Source organism: Elephas maximus, chromosome 11 (assembly GCF_024166365.1).
Source record: "Elephas maximus indicus isolate mEleMax1 chromosome 11, mEleMax1 primary haplotype, whole genome shotgun sequence".
NCBI classification, from domain to species: domain Eukaryota; kingdom Metazoa; phylum Chordata; class Mammalia; order Proboscidea; family Elephantidae; genus Elephas; species Elephas maximus.
Genome location: NC_064829.1, coordinates 94,096,650 through 94,118,886, shown reverse-complemented (window position 1 = coordinate 94,118,886; position 22,237 = coordinate 94,096,650). Strand labels below are relative to the sequence as shown.

At 40.3% G+C, this 22,237-nt stretch overlaps 1 protein-coding gene across 1 annotated transcript; it reads right to left on the bottom strand.

The window, feature by feature from the left end:
• Positions 1-18: 18 nt before the first annotated feature.
• On the bottom strand, positions 19-21,793 carry LOC126086214 (zinc finger protein OZF-like). The gene is made up of 4 exons (XM_049902384.1): positions 21,779-21,793; positions 17,988-18,114; positions 1,096-2,129; positions 19-507 (listed from the first exon to the last, which is right to left on the bottom strand). Exons 1-4 carry the CDS (start codon positions 21,791-21,793, stop codon positions 19-21), a joined length of 1,665 nt encoding a protein of 554 aa, XP_049758341.1.
• Between the last annotated feature and the right edge of the window lie 444 nt (positions 21,794-22,237).

Sequence of the window (22,237 nt, the reverse complement as noted above, 5' to 3'; positions counted from 1 at the left end):
AAAGCCTTACCACATTCATTATTTGTACAATTTCTCTCCACTATGAATTTGCTGATGTTTCACAAGTTTTGATCTTCTGGAAAAAGCCTTACCACACTCAATACATTTGAAATGTTTTTCTCTACTATGAATTTGTTGATGTTCCAAAAGACTTGATTTTCGAGTAAGAGCCTTACCACATTCAGTACATTTATAAGGTTTCTCTCCACTATGAACTCGCTGATGTCGCACAAGATTTGATCTTTTGGAAAACGCCTTGTTGCATTCAGTACATTTGTGAGGTTTCTCTCCACTATGAATTCGCTGATGTTCAAGTAGACTTAGTTTTCGGATAAATGCCTTACTGCATTCATTACACTGGTAAGGTTTCTCTCCACTGTGAATTTGTTGGTGTTTCCAAAGATCTGATTTTCGGGTAAAACCCTTACCACATTCATTACATTGGTAAAGTTTCTCTCTACTATGAATTGTCTGGTGACGTTTAAGGCCTGAACACTGACTAAAGGTCTTGCTACATATATTACATTTATACAGTTTCCCCCTAGGATGGAGTCTCTGATGTTTACTGAGGCTTGAGCTCCAGTTAAAGGTTTTGCCACATTGATGACATTTGTGAGGTCTCTGACCAAAATGAATTCTCTGATGATTAATAAGGATTGACCTTCGGCTAAAAGCCTTACAACATATATTGCATTGGTTTGGTTTCTTTACACTGTGAATTTTCTGATGCTGAACTAGAACTAATTTTCGGGTAAATGTCTTACCACATTCATTACACTGGTAAGGTTCCTCCCCACTATGAATTGTCTGGTGACGTTTAAGGCCTGAACATCGACTAAAGATCTTGCTACATATATTACATTTATATGGTTTCCCCCTAGGATGGAGTCTCTGATGTTTACTGAGGCTTGAGCTCCAGTTAAAGGTTTTGCCACACTGATGACATTTGTGAGGTCTCTGACCAAAATGAATTCTCTGATGATTAATAAGAATTGATCTTCGACTAAAAGTCTTACAACATATATTGCATTGGTATGGTTTCTTTACACTGTGAATTTGCTGATGTTGAACTAGAATTAGTTTTCGGGTAAATGCCTTACCACATTCATTACATTGGTAAGGTTTCTCTCTACTATGAAATGTCTGGTGACGTTTAAGGCCTGAACATTGACTAAACACCTTGCCACATATATTACATCTATATGGTTTCTTTCCATTATGGATTCTCTGATGTGTAATGAGGTGTGAATCACGGTTAAAAGTTTTTCCACACTCATTACATTTGTAAGGTTTCCCTCCACTATGAATTCTCTTATGACCCCACAGGTTTGGACGTCTCATAAATTCCTTACCACATTCATTACATTTGTAAAGGATCTTTCTAGTATGGAATCTCTGATGGGCCTTAAGGCTTAATCGTAGACTAAATACCTTGCCACACACATTACATTTACATGGTTTCTCTCTGGCATGGATCCTGTGATCTTTAGTGAGGTTTGAGCCACAGTCAATGGTTCTGACACCCTCGTTACCTTCGTAAGGTCTCTGTACACAGTGACTGCTCTGATGATTAGTATACATTGACCTCTGGCTGACTGACTTCCCACATTCGTAAGGTTCTTCCCTGCTGTGGGTTTTCTGGTGTTGTATAAACAACGTAGGATGCGAGAAAACCTCCCCACATTCATTAGAAATGTTGCTTTGGACACTAGGAGGAAATCTTTGAAGGGATGGAATTGAAGATCCATTGCTGACTGACGGCTCCACTTGATGGCAGTCATAAATTTTCTCTTCAGTGTGCAATTTCTGCATTTCAGCCACATGGGACTGAAAGCATTCAATTGTATTTTTAAAACATGTCATAAACTTGTTTCCTGTATCTTTGTTAACATGCTGATCTCTTCTACCAGTGAAATTTTTGTTATGGGCCTCAGTCACTCCTTTGTTATTTCTTCCATCTTCTCCCCACTGACTTTCAAACTCACATACATTTTCCCTGACTTGCCTGAAGCGAAAATCCTCAATGCCATGACTTTCATTTCTTTCCAACACCACTTTCTGGAATAATTCTCCCTTCTTACTGATCTCTTTTGTTGATAATTCCTTGATCACACAGGTAGAAATGATATCTAAAAAATATAAAGAATCATAAGCTGCCTATTAACAACAGTTGGAAAATATTTCATATCCAAAAACATAATTTTAAACCAGCAGGAATAGTAATAATAAAGAGAATTTTAGAACTTCTGCACTTTGGTCTTCGAACGTTTAGGAACACAAAGTTAATAGGATTCCTCAATAAAGTAAGGATAATTACATGTAATTCATATCATTTTCAGGAAAGTTCAGTGTTAAATACACACGACCATACCACTCATGCTATGTAAAGAATGTAAGCCCTAAGAGAAACAGACCGGTGGTGGCATTCCGTGGTGGACTGTGTGTTGCTATGATGGTGGAAGCTATGCTACCTATATATGAAATACCAGCAGGGTCACCCAAGGTGTACTGCATTCAGCATAACTGTGTGATTAAAACAGACTAGGAAGAAGGGCCTGGTGATCTATTTCTAAAAATTAGCTGATGGAAATCTTACAGATAACAAAAGAATATTGTCAGAGATTAGCATTGAAAGATGAGCTCCTCGGGTTAGAAACCACTCAAACTATGAATAGAGAAGACCTGCCTCCTAAAAGTACCCCAAACCAAAAAACACCCATTGCCATTGAATTGATTTGGACTCACAGCGACCCTACAGGACAGAGGAGAACTGCTCCGTAGGGTTTCCAGGGAGCAACTGGTAGATTTGAACTGCTGACCTTTTAGTTAGCAGTCAATCTCTTAACCACTGCGCCACTTCGACCTTAATGATGGAGGCAGGCGAGGGTCTTTGGGACCTTCATTTGCTTATATGGCATGACTCCAAAGGAGAAGTAAAAGCTGCAAACATCTATTACTAATTGGAATGTCGACTGTACAAAGTATGAATCAAGAAAACACTGAATGTCATCAATAATGAAATGGAATATGTGAAGATAGATACCCTAGGCATTATCGAGTGGAAATAGATTGCTAATGGCCATTTTGATTCTAACAATCGTATGGTCTACCATGCCAGGCACAAGCAATTGAAGAGAAATGGCGTTGCACTGATTGTCAGAAGGAACATTTTTAATCTCTCTCTTGAAGTACAACACTGTCAGTGATAGGTTAATATTCAGATGCCTCCAAGGAAGAGGGGTTAATATGGCTATTATTCAAATTTATGTATCAACCACAAATGCCAAGGATGAACAAATTGAAGATGCTTACAAAATGCTGCAGTCTGAAATTTAACCAATGTGCAATCAAGATGTGCACATAATTACCAATGACTGGAATGCAAAAGTTGGAAACAAAGAAGAAACAATAGTTGGAAAATACAGCCTTGGGGTAGGAACAATGGCGGATATAGAATGAAAGGTTTCTGCGAAAACAATGACTTGTTTGTTGGAAACGCTTTTTTTCCAATAATAAAACTGATGGCTATACATGTGGACATCACTGGCTGTATTACAGAGGAATCAAATCAGCTGCATCTGTGGAAAGATAGGGACTGGCTGCGGAACAGACCATAAATGCAAGTTCAAATTGAAGCTCAAGAAAATCAAAGCAACTGCACGAGAGCTTAAGTATGACCCTGAATACATCCCATGTGAAAATAGAGACCACCTCTGGAACAGATTAAATGCACTGAACACTAACGACCAACGATCAAAGAATTGAGGGATTACATCAAGGACATCACACTTGAAGAAAGTAAATGGTCACTGAAAATTCAGGAAAAAAAGAAAAGACCAAAATGGATGCTAGGAGAGACTCTGAAACTTGTTCTCAAGCACAGAGTAGTGAAAGTGAACACAGAAATGATAAAGTTAAAGAACAGAATATTTCAGAGGGGGGCTCAAAAAGACAAGGTAAAGTATAATAATGACCCATGCAAAGAGCTTGAGTTAGAAAACCAAAATGGAAGAACACGATCAGCTGTTATCAAGATGTAAGAACCAAAGGGAAAATTCATGCCTCAGGTTGCATTACCGGAAAATTCTATGGACAAAATATTGATGAAACAAAAAAAGATGGAAGCAATAAACAGAGTTGGTGTACCAAGAAGGACTGGTGAACATCTAACCATTTCAGGAGGCAGCAAATGATGAAGAATCATCATTGCCACAGGAAGAACTTCAAGCTGCATTGAAGGTAATAGTGAAAAAGCAAGGCTCCAAGAACTGATGAAATACTAATTGAGATGCTTCAACATGCAGATCCAACACTGGATAGACTTACTGGCTATGTCGAGAAATTTAGATGAAAGTTCCTGGACTGGATCTGTATTTGTGCCCATTCCAAAGTAGGGTGATCAAACAGAATGTGGAAATTATCACACAAGATCATTCGTATCGCATGGTAGCAAAATTTTGCTTAAGATAATTTAAAGTTCGCTGCAGCTGTACATCAACAGTGAACTGCCAAAAATTCAAGCCAGTTTCAGAATGTGGAATGAAGGATATTACTGCCAATATCAGATGGATCTTGGTCCAAATCAGAAAATATCATAAAGATGTTTACCTATGTTTTATTGACTACATGAAGGCATTTGACTGTGTAAATGATAACAAATTATACATAAAATGGTAATCCCAGAACACTTAATTCTGCACATACGGAACCTGCACGTGACTCAAGGTACAGTCATTAAAAAGAATAAGGGGACACTATTTTTTTTTTATATGGATTCAAACTGGAAAAAGGTGCGTGGTAGGGTTGTATCCTTTCACCATATTGATTCAATTTGTATGCTGAGCAAATAACCCAGAACTGGACTATATGAAGAAAGTGGCATAAAGATCTGAGTAAGACTCATCAACAACCTGTGACATGCATTTGACACAATTTTACCTGGCCAAAGTCAAGGCAACTGAAGGCGCTTACTGATCAAGGTAGAGACTACAGGCCAAAGTATGTATTACACCTGACCATTAAAAAAAAATGAAAATCCTCACAACTGGATCAATAAACAACATCATGATAAATGACAAACTGAAGTTGTCAAGGACTTCATTCTAATTGGATCAATAATCAATGCCCATGGAAGCAGAAATCAAAGAACACATTGCACTGGGAAGTTGTGGAAGAAGACCTTTTTAAAGTGTTAAAAAGCAAAGATGTCACTTTGATGACCAAGGTGTACCTAACCAAGCATGGTCTTTTTAATTACTGAATATACATGGGAAAGCTGGACACTGATAAGGCAAGATTGAAAAACAATTGATGCATTTGAATTGTGACGCTGGCGAAGAATACTGAATATACCATGGGCCACCAGAAGAAATGAATACATCAGTCTTGGAGGTGGCATGGCCAAAATGGTCCTTAGAAGTGAGGATGGCATGATATATCTTGCTGACTTTGGACACATTATCAGGAAACAGCAATTTCTCTATAAGGACATCCAATTTGGAAGAGGGTCAGAGAAAATGAGTGTTAGGTCATGAAGAGCACTCTGGCCTTTGTGGTCAGTGATAGATAACACTTAGAATTTTTCAAGCGAGTGAGGTGTTTTCTGTTATCTAGGCCTACCGACTATCCCTGAGGCTTTGTGCAAATGAATGGGGACTGGCCAGGCCCGAAAGACCACCAAGTTGCTGATCAAAAATGTGAGGAGAACATGATTCATTCAATCATTCACATGAAATGAGGACTCAATCATGACTGTGATGATGCCAATAAAGCCTTTGGACATGTATGTTCCATTACCTTCCTAATTGGTGAAACATATCGATACACGTGGGAAAGTAGTGTGCCATTTTGGGATATAGAAGCTTACACTGGGGACCCTCCCATACCTCACTCCATGTGCTTCTTCTTCAGCTGGATCCTTTGCTATATTAAATCTGTAATCATAATTATAGCAATTTCCATGAATTCTGTGCTTAACAGGTGAAAGTGAGAAAGTCCAGAGAAGGCCAACGAGCTTGCTGCTGATACCCTGAAGGGGCAGTTGGAAAACTCCCAAAGTTGAAGCCAGCAAGCACGTCAGAAGTAAGGGTGTTGTGTAGACTCCTGAGCTTGCAGCTGACATCTGCCTATTTGGCAGTATGAAGGACAGTGTCCTTTTAACTGATGAGATCTGACCTAATCCTAGATAGCAGATGTCAAAGAGACAAGTACTTTGTGAGTACCTGGTGTCAGAAGTAAACAGAGAAGTAGAAAGTGCAGATCTGTTATATCCTTGCAGTTGGAACAGAATGGTAAGATTCTAAGATTTCCACTAGATGGACTTGGCTTTCTTATCCTGAATGCAACAAGGGAAACCCTTAATGAGATACAGTGACATAACAATTGCAACAATGGGCCAAACAAACCAATGACTGCAAGGATAGCACAGGACTAGGCAATGTTTCATTCTGTTATACAGAAGGTAACCATGAGTTGGAGGCAACTTGACGGCAACTAACAAGAACAAGTTCTAAGAGATGGAATATTTGTTCATCACCATCCTAAAGCACATTCTACTTGGTTGCCTCATATTGGGAAAAAAAAAAAGGACGAATATGTTAATATATGTTGAGGCAAAATTACTGTACACAAATAAATACTAAAACACAGACCCATATAATGTAATGGTAAGTAATCCACTGTCAAGTTATCTCATGAATATGATCAATAAATGGCAGTTCAGAATTTCAAAACAAAATAACTTCAGGTATAATCAGGAAGAATGTAAGAAAACAATAGTTTAAGAGGTACAAAATATTCTTTTGAATAAAAAAAAAACTTTTGAATACCTGTTTAAAAAACTATACCCATGCAAAATAGGCATTTTGCAACATTTACATCTGGTACATGGCAGTTATATTCCAAAAACCAACATCTAAACATTAGAATCAAAATTAATACACAAATCAATCCAACAAACCATGATAAATCCAATAGGTACTTAATAAGTAACCACAAACATACAAAATTTTAGTCTGTATAATTAGAACAAATTTTCCATTAAGAAGAAAAGACTTCTAACACACAGGAAGCATGCAGTATAAGAAAAAGAAAATACGCTGGAAATAACTGTCTTTTGAAATATATTCAGCTAAAGAAGTTAATACTAAGAGAATAAAAACAGGTTTTAAGTCAGGTGAAACAAACGGAATAACTATTTCTGAACAAAATTCTGGAGGTTTTATAGAACTTGGGGAAACGGCTATTAAGCTATAATCCTCAACCCTTGTGTAAGAACACTTCTTGTAAAATTGATAAAATAATACTCATCACACAATTCCACAGCCCCACAAATTGCAGATGTAAAACACAGAGCACTAAGAGTACCATCAAAACATGTAATTAATGAGTGTGTGATAATGAATGTCCTTATTAAAAAAAAAAAAAACTTTAGCCTTTTGGTCCCTAAGAAATAATCGTTGGAATTTCCTGAGTAATTGAGGTGCCTTCTTTATCTAAAACCTTCAGACCACACCTGAGGATTTCTATTAATGAGTGGGAGCTAGAAGGACCACAAAGACCACTTAGTAGCCCGTTATTAACTAACCTCAGTGTCATGGATTGAATTGTGCCCCCCCAAAATATCTGTTAACTTGGTTAGGCCATGATTTCTAGTATTGTGTGGTTGTCCTCCATTTTGTGATTTTCCTGTGTATTATAAATCATAATATCTGCCTGCGGTTAAAGAAGATTAGGGTGGGAGGTAACACCCTTGCTCAGGTCACATTCCTGATCCAATGTAAAGGGATTTTCCCTGGGGTGTCTTGCACCACCTTTTATCTTACAAGAAATGAAAGGGAAGCAAGCAGAGAGTTGGGGACCTCATACCACCACCAATGCAGTGCCAGGAGCAGAGCACATCCTTTGGACTTGGGGTTCCTGTGCAGAGAAGCATCTAGTCCAGGGGAAAATTGATGACAAGGACCTTCCTCCAGAGCCAACAGAGAAAGCCTTTCCCTGGAGCTGACACCCTGAATTTGGACTTCTGGCCCACTAGACTGTGAAACAATAAATTTCTCTTTGTTGAACCTATCCACTTGTGGTATTTCTATTATAGCAGCTCTAGATAACTAAGACACTCATAAGGCATGATTTTACATATCATACATAGTTAAGGGGGCCTCAATCATGACCATATAATGAAGCCAACAAAGGCTCTACACCCATTTGCATCCTAGTGCTATAGTAAATCTGTAATTCTACGTATAGTACATTCTGTTACTTCTGTAAGTCATTCGAGGGAGTTATCAAACCCAAAGGAATAGTGGAACCCAGCGGATGAAAGAGGGGGGGTCCAAGGAAGGCCCTCCAGCTTGTGGCTGCCATCTGAAAGGCAAAAAGGAAAAGTCCAAATTTGTGACCAGCAGGTAAAGTGAGGGTGTCATGTGGACTCCCAAACTTGTGGCAGATGTCCACTTATGTGGCAATCTTAATGACAGTGTCCTTGTAACTTGTGCCCTGTGACCTAGCTCCAGGTGGGCAGGAGCAGAAAGAGGAAGTATCTCATAGGTGGACAGTGTCAAAGAGGATGAAGACTTGGGAAATTGGGGATTTGATCAATCTTTTTTTATCTGCAAAATGATTAAATAAAATAGCTATTATAAATCATGAAAATGTACAAAATGAATGTAGCAGTAGCTTAAATGGGTAAAACAAATTACAGTAGAGTTAAAAAATGTAGGCATCCTACAATATCATGAGTTCCTTCAACATGAGGCATCTAAAGAATGTTTGTTGAAGAGGAATGAACGATGACACACACATGGGATTAACAATGTGGCATGAGCAATAATTTGGTCAAAATCCTCAAAGATAGGAGCTCGTGAACGTGGACAATGTTCTTCCTAAGATAAATTCTTACCCTTGTGTGGCACAAATAACTGGAGGTGGTCTTTTGTTTCTGGGTAACGAAAATAGTCCTTGGAATTTCTCAAACAATAAAGGTGCAATGCAGTGCAGTGAATTACTTAATATGGCCCTTTTAATTATAGTCTTTGTAACTCCCACCAAATGAGTAGGTGGGACTATGCAAATGAGGTCCTTGTGGGCCATTAACTGGACTGGATAGTTTACTAATGATGTAAATACAGTTCATGGCACACTCGTGACTATTGGACCATGCAAATAAGGTGTAAGGAACACCAATGGGAAAATTGGTCAGTTTTACCATTCTGCTAGGCTTAAAGGGAGACGAAGGGAGAGAGGACCTGCAACACAGAAGACAGAGAGACGGCAAAGACAGCAGAACCAGGATACAGAAGGGAGAGCTGTAACACTGGAGATAGCAAGAAGCAGTGGCAGCAGGACCAGGAGACCGGCAGCAGTTGGAATGGTAGGCTTCTCAGCCCACAGAGAAACCTGAGCACCTTCAAGCAGGAAGCTTCCTGGCATAGTGAGGTGCCCCTGAGCACTTACTGGCAGAACTAAAGAGCTTTGTAACATTGTCCGAGCAGGGCAGAGGCCAGGTTGATGGGCCGAGGGACAGAGAGAGGCCTTCCTGTGGACATAGCTGAGAAGAGGCTGTCCGGATAGAAGAACTGAATCCTGAGTAACTCTTGATCCTGAATTGTAACCTGTTACTTCCCCAATAAATCCTATAACTGTGAGTATGGTCTGTGAGTTGTGTGTGACCATTATAACAAATTATCAAACCCAGCAGAGAAGCAGGGAGTGTCTTGGGAGGACGGATGGTGTCAGAATTGATAAAAGGTTGCCAAGAGGAGGTATATCTGACATTGACCTAACAGGAATCTGCTGTCAGCTGATGCTGATAGTGATTCTCTCTCCCCCTTGTGAAACCAGAGGAGGTCAGATGCCTTCGCCACCCCATTTTGACAAAAGGTGACTTCATTTTTCTAAAATAGCCAGGCAACAAATATATCAGGATCCCCAAAGACCACACCAGGCAAATAACTTCAGGAAGGATAAGTGGCATGATGCATCAGTCGCGTATTCATTAATTCCATTAACCATGCATGTATTATGAGGCACTAATCGTGACTCCCCCATGTGTCTGTCAGTTTGTCTTACTATAATGATGGCTGGTGTGTTGCTGTGATAATGGAAGCTTTGCCACTGGTATTTCAAATATCAGCAGGGTCACCCTTGGTGGACAGGTTTCGGTGGAGCTTCCAGGCTAAGACGGATTAGGAGGAAGGGCCTGGAGGTCTACTTCTGAAAAAAAAAAAAAAATTAGCCAGTAAAAACCTTATGAATAGCAGTGGAACACTCTCTGATACAGTGCTAAAAGATGAGTCCCTCAGGTTGGACGACACTCAAAAAATGACTGGGCAACAGCTGCCTTCTCAAAGTAGAGATAACCTTAAAGACGTGGATGGAGTCAAGCTTTCAGGACCTTCATTTGCTGATGTGGTAAGACTCAAAATGAGAAGAAACAGCTGCAAACATCCATTAATAATAAGATTGTGGAATGTACAAAGTACAAAATGGAAATCATCAAAAAATGCAATGGAATGCATAAACATTGATATCCTAGCCATTAGTGAGCTGAAAGGACTGGTATTGGCAATTTTGAATCAAACAATCATGTGGTCTACTGTGCTGGGAATGAACAAACTGAAGAGGAACGGCATTGCGTTAATCATCAAAAAAACATTTCAAGATCTGTTCTGAAGTACAACACTGTCAGTATAATATTCATATGCCTAAAAGGAAGACCAGTTAATATGACTATTATTCAAATTTACATAACAAACACTAAGGTCAAAAATGAAGAAATCGAGGATTTTTACCAACTTCTGCAGTCTGAAATTGATCAAACGTGCAATCAAAGTGCATTGATAATTACTGGCAATTGGAACGTGAAAGTTGGAAACAAAGAAGATGGATCGGTAGTTGGAAAATATGGCCTTAGTGATAGAAGGTGGATGCTGGAGATCCCATGACAGAATTTTGCAAGACCAACGACTTCTTTATTGCAGATACCTTTTTCCAACAACATAAACAGTAACTCTACACATTGACCTCGCCAGATGGAATACAAAGGAATCAAACTGACTACATCTGTAGAAAGAGATGCTGGAAAAGCTCGGTATCATCAGTCAGAACAAGGCCAAGGGCTGACTGCAGAACAGACCATCAATTGCTCATATGCAAGTTCAAGCTGAAACTGAAGAAAATCAGAGCAAGTCCACAAGAGCCAAAATATGACCTTGAGTACATCCCACCTGAATTTAGAGACCATCTGAAGAACAGATTTGATGCACTGAACACTAGTGACCAAAGACCAGATGAGTTGTGGAATGACATCAAGGATGTCATACGTGAGGAAAGCAAGAGGTCACTGAAAAGACAGGAAAGAAAGAAAAGACCAAGATGGATGTCAGAGGAGACTCTGAAACTCGCTCTCAAACATGAAGCAGCTAAAGGAAAAGGAAGAATTGATGATGTAAAAGAACTGAACAGAAGATTTCAAAGGGTCGCTCGAGAAGACAAAGTAAAGTATTATAATGACATGTGCTAAGAGCTGGAGATGGAAAACCAAAAGGGAAGAACACATTTGGCATTTCTCAAGCTGAAAGAACTGAAGAAAAAATTCAAGCCTCAAGTTGCAATATTAAGGATCCTACGGGGAAAATATTAAATGAAGAACCAAAAGAATTGGTTGACCTTCAGCCATCTCAGGAGGTAACACACGTTCAAGAACCATTGGTACTGAAGGAAGACATCCAAGCTGCACTGAAAAAACTGATGAAAAACAAAGCTCCAGGAATTGATGGAATATCAATCGAGATGTTTCAACAAACGGATGCAGTGCTGGAGGTGCTCACTCGTCTATGCCAAGAAATTTGGAAGACAGCTACCTGGCCAACCGACTGGAAGAGATCCATATTTATACACATTTCAAAGAAAGGTGATACAATAGAATGTGGAAATTATCGAACAATATCATGAATTCCACACATTAAAATTTTGCTGAAGATCATTCAGAAGCAATTGCAGCAGTACATTGACAGGCAACTGCCTGAAATTCAAGCCAGATTCTGAAGAGGACGTATATCAAGAGATATCACTGCTCTCCAGAAGATAACCTAGATAACTGGGATCTTCTAAAAATTAAACACTTAGACTCATCAAAAGACTTCACCAAAAGAGTAAAAAGAGAACCTACAGATTGAGAAAAAAATTTTGGCTATTATAAATCCAACAAAGGTCTGATCTCTAAAATCTACAGGAAAATCCAACACCCCTACAACAACAAAAAACAAATAATCCAATTAAAAAACGGGCAAAGGAAATGAACAGAGGCTTCACCAAAGAAGACATTCAAGCGGCTAACAGACACATGATGAAATGCTCACCATCACTAGCCATTAGAGAAATGCAAATCGAAACCATACTGAGTACCATCTCACCCCGGCATTACTGGCATGAATGAAAAAAACCAGAAAATGACAAATGCTGGACAGGCCGTGGAGAGACTGGAACTCTTATGCACTGCTGGTGGGAATGCAAAATGATATAACCATTTTGGAAAATATGGTGCTTCCTTAGAAAGCTAGAAATAGAAATATATGATCCAGCAATACCACTCCTAGGAATATATCCTAGAGAAATAAGAGTCATCACACGAAGAGACATATGTACACCAATGTTCACTGCAGCATTGTTCACAATAGCAAAAAGACTGACACAACCTAGACGCCCATCAACAGAATGACTGGATAAACAAACTATGGTACATACACACAATGGAGTACTAGGCAAAGATAAAGAACAATGATCGATCTGCAAAGCATCTCACAATACGGATGAATCTGGAAGGTATGCTGAGTGAAATAAGTCAATCACAAACGGACAAATACTGTATGAGACCACTAATATAAAAATTCATGAAAAGGTTTATACATAAAAAGAAACAATCTTTGAAGGTTATGAGGGAGGGGAGAGGTGGGGATGGAAAAAAACTAAATAGACAATAGATAAGTGGTAACTTTGGTGAAGGGTAAGACAGTACACAATACTGGGGAAGCCAGCACAATCTGTACAAGCAAGGTCATGGAAGCTTCATACACACATCCAAACCCTGAGGGACCCAACTGCTGGGCTGAGGGCTTTGGGGACGGACCATGGTTGCGGGGAACATCTAGCTCAATTGGTATAACATAGGTTATAAGGAATATGTTCTATATTCTACTTTGGTGAGTAGTGTCTGGGGTCTTTAAAGCCTGTGAGCAGCCATCTAAGATACTCCACTGGTCTCACCCCTTTGGGAGCAAGAGAGAATGAGGAAAACTAAAGCCACAAGGAAAAATTAGTCCAAAGGACTAATGGACCACAACTACCACAGTTTCCACCAGACGGAGTCCAGTACAACTAGATGGTGTCTGGCTTCCACCACTGACTGCTCTGACAGGGATCACAATAGAGGGCCCTGGGCAGAGGTAGAGAAAATGTAGAACAAAATTCTAACTCACAAAAAAAGAGCAGACTTACTGGCCTGACAGAGACTGGAGAAACCCTGAGAGTATGGCCCTCAGACATTTTTTTAGCTCAGTAAGAAGGTCGCTCTCGAGGTTCACCCACCAGCCAAAGATTAAACAGACTCATAAAACAAAACAAGATTAAAGGGGCACACCACCCCAGGGGCAAGGACTAGAAGGCAGGAGGGGAGAGGAATGCTGGTGATAGGGAACCCAAGGTTGAGAAGGGAGAGTGTTGACATGTCGTGGGTTTGTTAACCAATGTCATAAGACAGTGTGTGTACTATTTAAGGAGAAGCTAGTTTGTTCTGTGAACCTTTATCTAAAGTATGAAAAAAAAAAAAAGAGATATCAATGCTGATGTCAGACAGATCCTGGCTAAAAGCAGAGAATACCAGAAAGATGTTCACCTGTGTTCCATTAACTATGCAAAGACATTCAACTGTGTGGATCCTAATAAATTATGGATAACACTGCGAAGAATGGGAATTTCAGAACACTTAGTTGTGCTCATGAGGAACCTGTACTTAGACTAAAAGGCTGTTGTTTGAACTGAATAAGGGAATACTGCTGGTTTAAAGTCAAGAAAGGTGTGCATAAGAGTTGTATCCTTTCACCATACTTATTCAATCTGTATGCTGAGCAAATAATCCAAGAAACTGGACTGTATGAAGAATACAACATCAGGATTGAATAAAGACTTATTAACAACCTGCGATATGGAGATGACACAACCTTGCTTGCTGAACGTGAAGAGGACCTGAAACACTTACTGATGAAGATCAAAGACCACAGCCTTCGGTATGAATTACACCTCATTATAAAGAAAACAAAAATCCTCACAACTGGACCAATAAGAAACATCATGATAAACAGAGAAAAGATTGAAGTTGTCAAGGATTTCATTTTACTTGCATCCACAATCAATGCCCATGGAAGCAGCAGTCAAGAAATCAAATGAGACATTGGGCAAATCTGCTACAAAAGTTCTCTTTAAAGTGTTAAAAAGCAAAGATGTCACTTTACAGACTAAGATATGCCTGACCCAAGCCATGGTGTTTTCAGTCACCTCGTGTGCTTGTAAAAGTTGGACAATGAATAAGGAAGACGGAAGAAGAACTGATGCCTTTGAATTATGGTGCTGATGAAGAATATGGACTATACCATGGACTTCCAGAAGAATGAACACATCTGTCTTGGAAGAAGTACAGCCAGAATGTTCATTAGAAGCAAAGATGCTGAGACTTTGTCACATATACTTTGGATATGTTATGAGGATGGACCAGTCCCTGGAGAAGGACATCATGCTTTGTAGAGTAGAGGGTCAGCAAACACAAGGAAGACCCTCAATGAGATGGATTGACACAGTGGCTGCAACAATGGGCTCAAGCGTAACAACCTCTGTGAGGAGGGCGCAGCACCAAGCAGTGTTTCCTTCTGTTGTACACAGGGTCACTATGAGTCAGAACTGACTCCACAGCACCTAATAACAATCATGACTATGCATTATGGTCCCAGTGAATGTTATAAGAGCCCTTGAACACAGAAATACTTGGGTTTTCTGGACCGGAGAGAGTGTGGTACATCCATGTGAATAATGTAAATCTGATGCCAGGACCTCGCCCAGGGCAACACCTGTTGAGTCTTTTGGTGTGTATCCTTTTGTTGTTATATTAAATTTATTACTGTAAATACAGCCCTTTCTGTGAGTTCTGTGAGTCCTTCTAGGGAACTATCAAACCCACTGGGGACAACGGACCAGCATAAGTTGGCACCTGCCTATTTGGCAGTCTGAAGGATAGAGTTCTTCTGATTTGTGTCTATTGACCTGGGTAGGAGCAAGGCAGTGCAGGAAGTTGATTGGAAGGACTGCGTCATTTTACTAGTAAGGTCTGACCTAATTTTGGGTGGTTAGGTTCAGAGAGAGAAAATACCATGAAGGTGGCTGGTGTCAGAAATGATTGAGAACTGCATCGTTCAGTTTTTTGCCCAAAGCATCCAATTTTGCAACTCGAGGCTTGAATTATTTTCTTCAGCTCTTTCAGCTTGAGAAATGCAAAATGTGTTCTTCCACTTTGGTTTTCTAACTCCAGGTCTTTGTACATTTCATTATAATACCCTGTCTTCTTGAGCTACCTTTTAAAATCTTCTGTTCAGCTCTTTTACTTCATCATTTCTTCCATTTGCTTTAACTACTCTACATTCAACAGCAAGTTTCAGAGTCCCTTCTGACATCTGTATTGGTCCTTTCTTTCTTTTTAATGACCTCTTGCTTTCTTCATGTATAATGTCCTTGATGTGATCCAACAACTCTTAGGGTCTTTAGTCATTAGCAGAGTCAACCTTAACGATGTTGATGGAGCAAAGCTTTTGGAACCTTCATTTGCAATCGGGACATGGAAATTATGACGTATGAATTAAGAAATACTGGAAATCATAAAAATGACATGGGACATTTAGAGATCAATATCCTAGGTATTAATAAACTGAAATGGATTGGTATTGGCCATTTTGAATCAACAATCATGTGGTCTACTATGCCAGTAATGACAAATTGAAGAGGAACAGCATTTCTCTCATCATAAAAAGAACATTCCAAGATGTATCCTGAAGTACAACGCTGTCAGTGATACGATAATATCCATATGCACGCAATGAAGAAGAGTTAATACGACTATTAATTAAATTTAAGCACCAACCAATAATGTCAATGATGTAGAATTTGGAGACTTTTACCAAATTCTGCAGTATGAAATTGATCAAATTTGCAATCCAAGTGCAGTGATAATTACTGGTGATTGAAATGCAAAAGTGGAAACAAATAAGTACAATCAATAGTTGGAAAACATAACCTTGGTGATAGAAATGATGCTGGAGATTGCATGACAGAATTTTGCAAGACCAGCACGTTATTCACTGGAAATACCTTTTCTCTATACCATACACAGTGACCATACAAGCGGTCCTTGCCACATGGAATACCCAGAAAACAAATCAACTACATCTGTGGAAAGAAACGTCGGAGAAGCTCAATATTATCACTCAATATAAGGCCAGAAGCTGACTGCTGAACACATCATCAGTTGCTCATATGCAAGTTCAAGCTAAGCTGCAACACTGCTGGTGGATGAAGTTTTACACATCTGCAGAGAGCGATATGCAGGGTGTGGAGAGAGTAAACCAAAAACCAACCAAACCCAGTGCTGTCGAGTCGATTCCGACTCATAGCAACCCTATAGGACAGAGTAGAACTGCCCCGTAGAGTTTCCAAGGAGCGCCTGGCGGATTCGAAGTGGCGACCCTTGGGTTAGCAGCTGTACAACTTAACCACTACGCCACCAGGGTTTCTGTGGAGAGGGTAGGGAAGGAAAATTTCCCTTGAGAGCTCACAAGAAATAAATTTGTGTTTTTCCCTTGGGGGAAGAGTCTCTCCAAACCATATTTAATTGTGTGGTTTCTTCTCTAACCATGTGACCTCTTACCTATTGTTATAGATTGAATTGTGTCTCCCAAAAAGTATGTGTTATAAATTCTTACCCTATACTTGTGGATGTAATCCCATTGGGAATAGGGATTTCTTTGTTGTGTTAATGAGCCATGTCAGTATTCCTTAAGCCAATCATTTATAAATGAACATATTTGACACAGAAGAAAGTTAGGACAAACAGAGGGCAAATACATGAAGATTGCCAAGATTGGAGGAACAGAAGCTAAAGAGACAATGACCTTCGCCTAGAGCTGACAGACAGCCTTCCCCTACAGCTGACACCATGATTTTGAACTTCTAGCATCCTAACCTGTAAGAAAATATATTTCTGCTTCTTAGAGCCACCCATTAGTAGTGATTTCTGTTACAGCAGCTCTAAGAAACTAAGACACCTACATTCATATCTTGACACATTCCCACATACCTGTGTTATTTGCTAGTTTCATCTTCTTCTCTACCATCCAAAGTTCTGTCCCTTTCTTCAAAAGGGAGATAATATTCATCTCAAAAGGAGAGATTCCTGTTTATCAGAAAAAAGGAACATGGTATGCTGTAGCTTTTGAATACAGTCTAAGCCATTTGTTCAGCTTAGAACATCACAGATGTCTCTAGAAAAGTATTTCAAACATTCATGCATTGACTGCCCCCTTTGGAATACTTAGGAATGTATTAAATATGTAGACATCTATCTCTCTTACAACAACTACTCAGTCAAAAAGCATGGAAGTAAAGCCAGACAAGTGGATATATTAAAAGTTGGCCATAAGGTTTTGTGCTTACGTAAGGCATGGAACCACAGTGACCTAGAGTGAACCAGGCAGATCATCTGAAGAAATGGGAAGGCTAAAGTTCTGATGCCATATTAGAAAACTTTACAATTCTGAATCAGCTTCAATCTCTGCCATAAGAACAGAGGTTTCAAAGTCCATCCAACAGTGCTGGGGCTTCCAAGATACTGACAGGGAAAATGCAGTGATACAGAAGGACAGATTCTACATATGGAGGTAAGTTATACTCACCCATGGACACCAGGTTCCTGTAGTTCTCCAACATCACATCCCTGTACAAGGCCCTCTGAGCAGGGCTCAGGCATTCCCATTCCTCCTGAGAGAATTCTATAGCCACATCCCTGAATGTCAACAGACCCTATAAAAAACAAAGACCAAAAAGAAACAAAACAAAAAACTACCTCTCAGGAGTAGAAAAGGGAGAATTCTTATTTTCATACAAAATGACAAAAGAACAGTATACAGATCAAGTCGATTGATGTGAGTGGTTTGAAAGATCCACATAATAGTGAGCAAGTTATATGTCCCTAATTGTGTATTATTGTGGTGTGACGGATTGCTTTTGTGTGGCCTTTCTTGCCATGGTCTTGACTCCCACCCAAGTGATGGGTGGGACCATTCAAATAAGGTCTATGGAAATCTATGAAGGGACTGACCAGTTTTCCCATCCTACTAGGCTTAAAATGAGCCATTCCAGTGGCAGGAAAGAGAGAATTTCACCACCACCAAGAAGGAAGAGACAGGGGTGGAGGACATCTTTGAGACTTGGGAACCAGGAAACTGAGAGAGCTATAACAATGGAGATGGCGAAAAGCGGTGGCAGGAGAGACCGGCAGGGATGGTGCAGTGGGCTTCCCAGCCCACAGAGTGAGAAAGCTGAGTGCCTTTGGACAGCAGGCTTGCTGGAGGAGCAGGGTACCTCCAGGCACCTGGTGGAGCTAGGTTTGCTAACCCAGGGGTTTAGAGCTGAGCGATTTTGGCTGAGGCTTACTAGCCGAGTGGGGTGCTTTGGGGCACTTACTGGCAGACCTAAAAGAGCTTTGTAACACTTGTCGAAACCGGGCAGAGGCTGAGGGCCAAGGAGAGGCTTGCCTGCGGGCACAAGTGAGAAGTGGCTATCCTGGTGGAAAAACTGTATGCTGAAAGTTCCTGAACTTGAATTGTAACCTGTTAATTCCCTAATAAACCCCATTATCATAAGTATTATCTGTGTATTCTGTGTGGCCATTGCAATGAGTTATTGAACGCAGCATAGAAGTAGAGTATGCCATGGGAGGGATGGATGGTGCTAGAATTGGTAAAGATTGTGGAGACAGGAGGCATGTCTGACCTCCACCTCATAGGAATGAGCCTTGGCCTATTGATCTTGATTCTCCTTTCCTATCCTGAAGTTGCAGGAGGTCAGGTGCCACCCCCATGCCATTTTTATAACTATACTTTTCCATCACAGGATATGAAATCCATTGCATCATTGGGGACTTTAATTTTGGTGGACAATAAAAGAAATAAGCAAGTGAAAAGAATTCCCAGTGTTGTCTATGTATAAGTGCTAGCTGTTATATTCTGTGGCATGTTTCCAGAACCTTTCAAAACACAAATGCAGAATCCTAGACGTAGCACTCACTCTTCAAGCTCCCCAACCTGGAGGAACCCGCAGACATCTGGAAAGAAGTCAAGGTACTCAGGAGTAACAACTACGACAACAGCAAAAATTGTAAAAGACCCATGTATGTTCATTATGAGAATGCTCTAATGAGCATCTAAAAGAACAAGTTATCTCTGTTTACTAACATGACAAAATTCTAAGACATACAGTGTGTAAACTTTTAAAAAGTTGAAGAATAAATTATCACAACAACACCTTCACTGGAGAAAATTTTGTTCAAATCACATCACATAATGATGCCTTTTACCAAGACCCGCACTGCCTCTTGCCTCAGAAATGACAAGAGTGGTTCCTGATGGAGGCTGTGAGCGATGGTAGAGGACGTGACAGGGTAGAGAAGGTTTACATTTTACTCTCTATGGGCATCACTGTTTCTAGTTTTACCACAAATTACATATTTCTATCATGTATGTTAAAAATAAAAGAAATATTTAATAACAAAGGTCGAATCAGTATTTGCTTCTATTCCTACTGAAGACAGTTCTTTTCCTACCTCTCATCTGAATGAAAATCATTTTTATCTGAAAGGCCTGCTGAAGAGAGTCCCTGAACACCATTGTCTTCAAGTGATGACTGTTGTGGGTTTTACTTTACCATAAAAATTTGGTCTTTGTCCTTGATTCTTGAGAGATAATTCTAAATCCTTGGATTTTCCCCAATCTTAAGTATCTTTGAGCATCCAACCTAGCAGTTTATGCTAATGAGGTGACTCTGTGGTGGGAACAGGACAGGACAGAAAGACTCACTTCATGATATCAACATTGTGATATAAACACTATGACAAAGCCTCATGATATCAACACAACTCAGAGGACAGGGTCTGGAACTTGAATTACATAATGAGTCCCTCAAATAAATGTTCTTGACACTGGTGCTCTATGGGCTTCTTGGTTGGTGAAAAAACACTGATGCATGTAGGAGGGTAGCATGTCCTTCTGATATGGAAACAACACATTGGGAATTCTCCCTGACCTTGCCCTATGTGTCTCTTTGTTTATATCCTTTTTCTATAATAAAATTGTAATCTTGAGGATAGTACATTCCATGAGATCTGTGAGTCAGACTAGCCAATTACAAAACCCAAGGTAGTATTAGGAGCCACCAGGTCAGAAGTGAGGGGAGCTGGGACCCCCTGAACTTATGGCTGACACCCAGAGACATGAGAACTGGGGTTTCATTTTCCATGCATGTGTGCTGTGAATGACATAAAGAACCCCCTACAGGCAGACTGTCATTGTTAAGGATGTGTGTCAACTTGGTTGGGACATGATTCTCAGTAGTTTGGCAGTTGCGACATAGTTTGGCAGTCATATGATGATGTGATCACTCCCATGATGGGATCTGATATAATGTGTGATTGTCTCCATGATAGGATCTGCTGTGAGTAGCCAATCAGTTGAAAGTGAGTTTCCTTGGGGTGTGGCCTGCATCAAACATAAGTGGACTTTCTGGCAAGGCTTGTGAGCTTTTGCTTGTACTAGATCCTGCAGCTGGCTCCTGTTTATCTGACCTCTGGTTCTTGGGACCTGAGCTAGCAGCTTACCTGTGATCTTGCCTGCCGATCTTGGGATTCATCGATCTTTACAGCAAAAGCCCTGCTCTCTGACCTGCAATCTCTGGTCCATCAGCCCCTGCAACTATGTGAATCAGGAGAAACCTTTATTCTGACCCACAGACTTGAGATGTTCCGGCCTCTACAATCGCATGAGCCATTTCCTTGATATAAATCTCTCTCTATACATAGATTTACATGCTTTACTGGCTTTGCTTCTCTAGAGAACCCAGCCTCAGACACATTTAGGTGGATTTCATATTTGAAAATTAATTATGGAATAAAGCATTCTCTATCACTGATGTCTATTACCAAACTTTCCACTCCTTATCTAATCATTAAGACTTTGGAACCAATAACTCAGATTCACTTGCTTAGCTTCAAATGTATTAAAAATCGGCAGAGTTGGTTTCCCATTATAAGTCTTCTTCAGAAGCACATAAACGTGCAGTTGCCTTAATGCTGGTCCACAGAGACCTGACAGGGCATGCTGATGCAGCCCCTAAAGATTCCCTGCTGCCCACTCTCACTGCCCTCACATGGCCCAATCCCTGTCTCCAACCCAGGACTGGTATGAAGCACTTCCCGTGACGCTCCCCAAATCTAGCCTCTTCACAAGTCCCATGTCACTGAGTCAGACCATGAGAGGGAATATGCATGAAGATGAAAGGGGGTGGAAGGAAGGCCATGGGTGAATGTGAGCAAATGTGTCAGGCAGGACACATCAGAGGAGATGAGCAAATTCTCTGGACAGCATTTCAGGAAGGAGAGGACAGAATCATATATCAAGAATATGACAGTTACCTGGGAAAGAGCCATTCTGGACTCCTCTTAATCTCTTAGTCCTCCCAACTTCTTTCTTGGGCAAGATGAATCTTGAAATGTCAATCCTGAGTGTCAAAAAAAAAAAACATGCTGTTAAATTGCTTAGCATCAACATATCCCTTTCCCCTGTAACAACCACAAATGTAAGGAGGACCTCACCATTGGGAAGGCGGTCCCTGCTTCCTCCTGTACCACAAGGCATTCAGGGACAATGAACTTCTACACAGAGATCAACAGGTGAGTTTATTGCTCACTGCCTGGTGTTGACCACACATGCCAGTGCAGCTGGGGGATATGACCTGGACTGATCCTCCCATTCAGGTCACACACCCGGCCCTGATACCAAACCCCAGGGTTGTGTTTTTTTAAAACATCCCAAGATGTTCACCTGATCCTGAGGAAGGTCAGAGCACCCCTTAACTGAGATGTGGAGGAGTT

What these genes read in the sequence shown, in the direction of transcription:
- LOC126086214 (XM_049902384.1), bottom strand. An exon ending in CAGGAACCTGGTGTCCATGG is followed by an intron (nt 2,130 to 17,987) that starts GTGAGTATAACT and finishes TATATTTTTTAG; the next exon opens with ATATCATTTCTACCTGTGTG. An exon ending in AATGTAATGAATGTGGTAAG is followed by an intron (nt 508 to 1,095) that starts GCATTTACCCGA and finishes ATATGTAGCAAG; the next exon opens with ACCTTTAGTCAGTGTTCAGG.